General features: G+C 35.0%; 1 protein-coding gene across 3 annotated transcripts in view; it reads right to left on the bottom strand.

Annotated features, from left to right (window-relative positions):
* LOC106789220 (protein abrupt-like) overlaps positions 1–8,983 on the bottom strand; it is a 29,050-nt gene that overhangs the window by 19,183 nt on the left and 884 nt on the right. For 2 of the 3 annotated variants that reach the window (XM_014753275.1, XM_014753276.1), the window contains exons 2-4: positions 8,499–8,702; positions 8,104–8,269; positions 7,808–7,861 (exon numbers count right to left, since the gene is read on the bottom strand). In XM_014753275.1, the coding sequence (XP_014608761.1) occupies positions 7,808–7,861; positions 8,104–8,269; positions 8,499–8,702 (424 nt within the window). Of the gene's footprint in view, positions 1–5,560; positions 6,497–7,807; positions 7,862–8,103; positions 8,270–8,498; positions 8,703–8,983 lie in introns of those variants that run through there. The other variant, XM_014753277.1, reaches the window with a different exon arrangement.

Raw genomic sequence — 8,983 nt, 5'->3', positions numbered from 1 at the left:
GGGTATGTTATTTTGGTAATTGATGTAATAATAGTTGCTGATATTGTTGTTGTTGTTGTATTTATGAGAGATTGGTCTTCTTATTTATCGTTTCCATTCTCAAATAGCAACGATCGATCCCAAACGACTAGGAGTGCTTAGGGAGAAAGAGAAAGAGAGGTGGTGGAAGAGGGGCAGCAGGAGGAGGAAGAGGAGGAGGTGGTGGAGGTGGTGGAGTAAACGGAGTATTCGTGACGACGATATCGAGCGTACCTACGATGAGGGAATACCATCGGGTGCTGCGGCATGTGGTACGCGGAACTTGGAGAAGCTAGAAACCACTGGCACCATCAACATCACCATTCCCATCACCATCACCATCACCATCACTATACCTATCACTATCACTATCACCCTATTCCTGTATTACTACTACTACTACTACTACTACTACTACTACTATTATTTCATTCCCTGTGTGTTTCTAACTTTTACGACTTACACAACTTTCTTTCTATTTTACTTCGGATTTTGATATTATAATAATAATAATATATTAAAAATTGTTAATGTAATATTATATTTTGGTAATGTTTTGCGTATGTGTGTTAGTAGTGGTCTCATTGAATAATTCATAAACCATAACAAATTTATATTTATTCATGAGAATCATTGTTCAATCATTTGCAAATGTTCAATTGTCGAATTTTCAATCTAACGTTTAATCGTTTACGATTAATATTACTATTGTGTGTGTGTGTGTATCGATTAATGAAATAATTTTTCTCACACTTTCTTATTCTTATTCCCTTTTCCTTTTTCTTTTTTCTTTCGAATCTAAATTTGACGTAACAAATAACGAGAATAATAGTAGAAGAAGAAAATAAAAAAAGAGGAGTGGAGGGGGGGGGGGAGGAAAAAATACGTAACGATTTGCTAGAATGACGTAGACGAATGCGACAGATTCCATGAGGGAATTGCGATTGTCATTTGTCCGAACGACGCAATATACCGTATAAGTTTGCCTCCGGCACGTGGATATCTTCTTAGAATAGGGTGAAACCGAAGAAAAGGGGATTTCCAGACATTAAGGGAGGTAACAGAAAGAAAAAAAGAAAAAAAGAAAGAAAAAAAGGGATAGAGATAGCTGGACCAAGTTGAACGATTGAAGAAAAGGAAAGATCAAGGACACCCCTTATACCTACCCCCTTCCATACATACATACAAACAAACACACACACACACACTTCTACATAATATGACACACAAAAAAAAAGTCACAACAGAACCCTGAACAATTCGGATTAGCCCAAAAATTTTAGTTATAATTGTTGAAAAAAATACGCACCAACGTTAAAAGAAAAAAAGAAAAGTAAAAATCTGAATCATCATTAAGGAAAGAGATTTAGTTTGGATGAAATGAAATATAATTTTTTCCCGAAGGTCGCAGGACGTAGTATGAATTTCTTTTCGGTAGGGATGATAAAAGCGTGGGAGTATGGGGTGGTCAGAAAAGATTAGGAACCTAAGAGATGTGGGTTGTTGAGGAGGATGATTTGGAGACGGGGGTTGTTGGTAAGGGAAGATGAGGGATGACGGAAAAGGAATCTTACTTTTCTTAACTACGTTGGTACATAGAAGAGGGTACGTTTTCACTTATACACATACAAACACACACACACACACACAAATATATATAGACATAGATTTATATTACATACACGTAGGTGAAAATGGGCGTGGACACGTACTCACGCAATGGCATCCCAACATTTCGCGATCCCAACTGGTCCCTCGCAAAACTTCAATCGAGCCCTCTTATATTTTTTTTTTTGCCCCTTTTTTCTTGTCTTCTTCACGATTCACCAAGTGCGTATATACTTTGAACTTACCGGCGAATAAAAAAAAAAAAAAARRWYMRGGGKWRGRAAAARRAAAWWRRARKWRRAWWMSRMSRWKGKWWWWTTYYTTWMYYYTYCCYTYYTTTTTTTTTTCTTTTCTTTTCTTTTTTTATCGAAGAAAGAAGAAAAAAAAACTCGTCAGTCCGATAAGAATCGGAGTCCGAAACTGAAACGAATGCCAAAGTTATCCGGGATCGGGATCCGAGTGATAGATGACTCTAATCTAAGGATAAAACGCGATCTTCGTGAGGTTTTAGTAACACACAGTGAGGAAGGAAGGAAAACGTGATCCTCGGTTTAACCAGGGAAATAAAATTGTTGTAGTATAGTAAAAGGTGATAGGTGAGGTGAAGAATAAGGGATGAACTAAGGTGTGTGTGTCTATGTGTGTGAGAAAAGGAAAGATGATCTTTGACGTGTAATTCCTTTTTTTCTTTAACGATATCAAGTAAAAAGAACGTTACTGAAATTCTTCTATCGCTTATCTCACATCTATTCTCTCTGATCATCAAAGTTACAACAGAATACTCGTTTAAGTATCTTTATCTTATTTAATAAAGTATCAACCAACCCGATCGGGTTAAAAGATCACGTCAGATATTGCGTGTCAATCCTATAGATCATACTATCTAGTTTGTTTTTTGTTATATTTATATCATTTTCTAACTTTATTCATCGGTTCAAAAGCACGAGTACATTGTACGATTACTTTTAGAACAAGCCTTTAGCTTTGAAAGATAACCAACCAACCAGTCAACCAATCAACCAACCAACCGGAGTACTTTAACTGACGATGATATTAAATAATAAAAGTAGGAACAAGTGTTATTAGGTTTATATCCAAATATTATTCATCATAAGGGGGTAAGGGGGATTGGGATTGGGTAAGTTGTAACCAATTGATGATTTTAACATTAACTTTGACATATTCGAAAACCCAATGGAATAAAGAAAAGATGAATGGATTGAAGAGAGTAATCGTTCAAATAGAAAGCACGGAAATGGATAACCTTGTTCTATGTGAGGTGATGGTAAGGGGCCCGGGGGGGGGGTGGTTAAGAGAGATCGTTTTAGGGGTTGGGAGGAGAATTGGTTCGGGAAGGGGGAGAGGTAGGGTGTTCTGTTCTGTTCTATTCTGTTTAGTCAGACGGGGGGAGATTAGTAATAGAACTCTTAGGTAAGACCAAATGGGGAACTTTCCCATCGCGTGGTTGACGATCGTACATCGAAGTAAGTTGCGTGTCTCGTGAAATAAGTTTTGTCGGGGTGGGGGTGGGGGGAGGAGAGGATGAGGGGGAAGGGAGAGGGTTTCTTCTCTCTTTTAGAAAATCAGTGAATCCGTTAGGGATCGAAACCAGGCGTGGCACACAAGGAAACCTAGACTAAGCTAGTAGTAGTTTTTGTCCTACCTTGTTTTGCTAGATATTCTTCTAGGTTAGGTGAACCCAATGGATCATTACAATGGTGGGGATGGATCCTGGGGGGATGGGTTTTGATAAATACGAAATGATTTCGTGATTGGAGATAAACTCGAATAAAATGGGGGTGAAAATAAAAGTATAAAAAAAGAAAAAAAAGGAGCAGAAAATATAAGGAATGAAGGAAGAAACCGAAATCGATTTTGTTGAGAGAAATTTTAGGTGAGAACAACAACCACATTTTTTTCTTCCTATTTCCCCACATCCCGTCACCCTTATACACGCGTTTACAAATGTTAGATGTGTGTGTGTGTGTGTGGGAATAGAAGGAGAAGATGAATAAGTGGAAGAGGTGTGACAGAAGATAGTGCAAAAGGGATAGAAGAGTTAGGAAAGTTTGAGTTTGAGTTAGAGTAAGAGGGATAGTGAATAGCACTACGTGCTCCTGTTTGTTGAATTGTGAAGATCAATACGACGCACTCAGTTTCTCTCCCTCGCGATTCCGTCAGCATGTGAGTGTGTGTATGTGAGTTTGTGTTGATGCATGCGAAGCACGTAATCTCTCTCTCTCTCTCTCTATTTCTCTCTATGTATTTTTTTCTTTCTCTTTCTCATTCATCTGTCAAATTCCAAACTTAACTTTTAACTTTAATATAAATACTGAATAATCATATAACATATTCTATATATTGAGATGTGAGAGAGAAAAAAAAGAAAAGAAAGATATAAAAAATAATTCACCAATGTTTCGTTTTCATTAAAAAATCAGTGGTTTGCCAAAAAAAATTATTAATTGTTTAAATGCATTTTCGTTTATACTAAATTTATATATATATATATATACACACACACATACATACACATACATACATACATGCATACATACATTATACATTTTTATAATTAAACTTTCGTCCCTTTTTTCTATTTAATACACATACACACATACATACATACATACATACATTCGCAAACACACGTATATATATTTTTATCGATTTTAAGAATAAAAGAAAAAAAAGAATAAGAAAAAGAAATAGAAGAATAAGAAGAGAAGGGAACATGAAAAAAAAAAAAAATTAATCAAGGGTAGTGCAAGAAGAAGAAGAAGAAGAAGAAGAATAAGAAGATTTGACGAATTCAGCTGATGTGGTAATACTGATCTGCTGTTTGAGGTAAAACCCCTTCTTATTAATTTCCTATCAATGGGGTAAAATTAGTTAGATCGTCGTACCGATTTTCTATATTTTTATCCTCATAATAATCCTTCATTCATTTCCTATTCGATCATAGATTAAGAACAGTTAGTAGAGACATTTTAATTTTAACGAAGATGGGCTAACTCCCCATTCCACCACCGTAAATAATTCTAACCCCTTTCCAAACTCGTTGGCTTGCGTCAGATAGCATTGAAAAGAAGAAACGAGGCTAGTCATATATATATATATCCGGTGATACATTTTTCTTTTTCTTCTTTTTTTATTCCTACTTTTTCTGCACACATCAGGCCGTTTTTTAAAGGAGGAAATTTTTCAGACGGGGTTTGGGCACGTTGTTACATTAAACCAACCAACCAACCCCCTCTCTGCAATAACAACCCCTTCCAATCGTCCACCCTGTTTCCATCCACCCCCCCTCGGCCACCCCCACAGTATTTTTCTGTCTTTCTCATCTTCGGTCAATCGAGGAGGCCTACTTATTGAAGCGTCGAAGGGCGAACACCCTGCGCACTGCGGTAGGCGCACTGTACGAAAATAGGTCGGCTTACCCCCTCTTCACAGCACTCCCCCCCCTCTTCCTCCTCCTCAATCTCCACCACCACCTTTTTCTTTCTTTCTTTCTCTAGCCTACTCCTCCTACAACCCTATTTCTCTCTTACCTATCGACACCTCCGCGCCCACGTTTTCTTTTCACCCTAACTTCCCACCCCCATCTGCCCCTTAATAAAGAGAAGGGTGTATATATATATATATATATATATATATATATGAGAAGTGACTAGCCTTTAGTCCTCTTAGTCTTATGTACACGATTTTTGCGCTAGTATTAACGTTTTCTTGGGTTCTTCCTATTTTTTTGTTTTCCTTCATTCCTTCCTTCTTTCCTTCCTTCCATCCCTGTCTTTCTATTTTTTTTAGGTTATGTACAACTGGTACGTAATATTTATATATATACACACACGAAAAACGTTACCTAGGTTACGTTGGCTTAGAATAATTAGAGGGGAAAAACATTAGAAAAAAAAATGATAAAGAAAAAAGGTACGTTTTACTTAAACTATTATATTGCATTATCGTTTAGTAGTAAATAGGTAATAATTGTTGGTAGTTGCTGTTGCTCATCACTGTTTTTCTTCCGACCACCTATCAGCTGGTCCATACTGTTGCGATGATGTAGACTGTTGTTGTTGCTGTTGTTGTTGTTGCTGTTGCTGTTGTTGAGTCTGTTGTTGTTGAGCTTGAGCGTGGGTTGTCATCTGATAAAGTGGATAACTTTTTCTTTTCCTGATACCGTGCATCGATAACAAATGAATTTGTAAATACTGTTTAGTTTTAAACATCTTGCTGCAAACGTGACAAGATATAAATTCAGTTTGTACTGTATGCACGTTGACAATGTGTTGCTTCAGATTGGAATTGTTCGAATAGATTTTACCGCATTCCGGGCATTTAGGTTTGCCAGGATGATTGCCAGCTTCGAGTTGTTGGAAACGGCGTTGGGCTTGATGCAACATTGCCATATTATCTAATTTATCTTTCGTACAGGTTTGAAACATCATACGCAATTGATCACTTTTTGATGACACTTGTTGTTGCTGTTGTGATTGTGATTGTGATTGTTGTTGTTGTTGCTGCGTTTGTTGTTGTAGTTGTTGTTGTTGTTGCAAGGCCTTAAAGTTCTGTAGTTTTTGATGCATTACCGTAAGTTGTTCGCTACTCATACTGTTCAAGGAGTTGTGAGTGTTCAGGGTGCGTTTCTGCGACTGTTGGCTGGTGGCATGGTGGTGAAGAGGAGGAGGAGGAGGGTGATGATGATGATGATGTAGAAAGGAGGCTTGGTCCTGCCCTTTAGTGTTGTGCAACCCACTACTCTGGTAGGTATCAGGCCCAGCAGGTTCGTTTTTCGTCGTTGGTGTACCACCAGGAACCCAAGCAGAACTCGAGCTTGAACCATCCCCACCAGAGGGCTGCCACCGCCCTGGAACCACCAGCCAATGTCAGTCCTCGTCCAATCTCGTACGATCCCTTAAACACTAGTCAAACCTTTTTTTCCTCCCGCAACAGCCCTTTTTTCCGATTCTTAACTTTTTTTTTTTTTTACTTTTTAACATTAATTTTTCTGCAATCACTTCGTATCCTAATCATTTTTGCCGTTTATTTATTTATATTTATAAATATATATATGTATATGTATATATATATATTTTTTTTTTTTATCCCCCATTTTTTCGTTCGGGCTCGTTGCAAATCTCATTCGTTTACCCACCCTGTTTATTATTTTGCTTTTCTTTTTTTTCTTTTTTTAAACTAATAGTCAACTAAATTAGAATTGAAATTTCAAGCACTCATTCTCTCTCTCTTTCTCTCTCTCCCTTTTGTTTCTTTTTTATTTTTTTTTAATCTGTCGTACTTCTCTCTTTCACACACACATATACGCACACTTTCAATTTCTTTCATACAATTTTATCTGTGTCCTTTTTTTTTTGTTTTTTTTTTTTAAATTGAATATGCACACACACAGACACACACACACAATTTATATAAATTTAAATATAAATTGATAATTTTCTTTCTTTTTAAACGAATACGAAACGAGTTCTCGATTTATACGACGAATCGCATCGTTTCTCGTGATTATACGTTTTCTTAGGGGGGTTGGGGAGGGGAGGGGGGAGCCGGATATTTGTTTGATAAAATAATTCGGGAAGAAAAAAATAATCAAATGAAAGAGAAATAAAAAAGGAACGAAAAGAAAGGATGACGATGATAATAATAATAATAATAATAAATAATAATAATTTCGTGCGTATGTTAAAAACAGTACCACCATAAGTGGGTTTTCTTATTTGTCATGTTTTTTTTTTTTGGTTTCTCGAAAAGCGGATATTCGAAAATAATAAATATAAATATAAAAATGATTCGTAGAGTTTTGAATTAAAGAAAAGAAAATAAATAAAATAAACCAATGGGGGAGAAATGCAGGTGGAGGGGGGTTGGTGGTGGTGGTTGTGAGAGGTACGAGAGTTTCATGCATTCAACGGTAACAACGAGAGACGAAGAGTCCTTCTTCTTTGTATTTTATTTGAATATATAATTATATTTTTTAAAAATAATTCTCTTTTCCTTTATAAAATATATACCTTTTAGATTTTTTTATATATTTTCGTTTATATAAAAGAGAAGTCATAAATATTCGACGGGAGGGTTAACTAGGATCTACGAGATCGTATCGAAAAATGAAAAAATTCAATGATCGTGCAAAAAAAAAAAAAAAGATCATATGACTTACCGTAATTTGGATCCTGATTTGATGCATGGATTCCCGATGGTCCTGGCATTAATCCTGAAACCAATGAATTCATTTTAATATATGACATTATATTTATTTCAAGAAAACAAATATATATTTCATTAATTATTTCGTTGTTGATTAACGAAATATTATACTAAAGAAGAATAGTCGTCGTCTAAGTTAAAAATAATAATTCATTTATTTCTAATTAATTTATCATTGTTATTTTTTGATCGCGTTTTATCGAAAAAAAAAAAAGAAAAAAAAAAGAAAAAAAGAAGATATAAATATACCTTGTAGATTCAATAGGGCGGCTGGAAAATTACTGCGATGATGCTCCATCGAGGAATCGTTCAATAATTCGCTTGGTTCAGTTTTAACCGAGTTCAGGATACTTTCGTTGTTCGATATATCTTCGTTGTCGGACAATGAATTCGAATCTTCGCCAATCGATTGTGCCTAGAAAATAAATATAAAAAATGGAATATTAATATATAGTAATGTTAAAGTATACATTTTTTAAGCAAACATATGTGCAAATGATTTAATTTGATTTGTTTCTAAAAGAAAGTTTATGTTTGTTTTGGAAAAAAGAAAACAAAAACGAAAAATCTATGACACGTGTTAAAATTAATCATCAATCTTTATATATTAAGCTAAATTAATTTAAATAATTATAATTAATAACCTGAACGTTATTCGATGGTGCTGTATGTATCGTTGGTCCACCTTCAAGGGCTTGTCCCAATAGTGATTCTTGTAAATCTGTTTTAGGTTCGGTGTTATTATCCCTTTGAGGACTATAACTTCTAGACCTTTTATCTGGTGGTGGACTACAGTCGTCATCGTTAAGGTCTCTTCCGTTATCTGGCCAAGCATTACGTGGGGTTGCCTATAACGGAAATAAATATCAAACGATATTTCATTTAAACAATATTATATAACGTATCAGATTTTATTATTAATTATTTATCTTTTAACAAATTTTTCATTTATTTTCTATTATTTTTTGTTATTCATAAAAAAAGAAATAGAACACAGTCAACAACGCATCATTTGTTAATAATATCATTTTAATATATAACATAACCTCAATCTTAAATTATCAAGTATCGTAGAATAATATTGATGTATTGTTATTATTTAAAAAAATGTTCATTTATTTTCTATTAT

The sequence above is a fragment of the Polistes canadensis genome, unplaced genomic scaffold (genome assembly GCF_001313835.1).
Source record: "Polistes canadensis isolate GaletaPanama2010 unplaced genomic scaffold, ASM131383v1 scaffold_171, whole genome shotgun sequence".
NCBI lineage: Eukaryota > Metazoa > Arthropoda > Insecta > Hymenoptera > Vespidae > Polistes > Polistes canadensis.
Note: the sequence above shows the minus strand (reverse complement) of the source record. Positions and strands in the feature narration are given on the sequence as shown.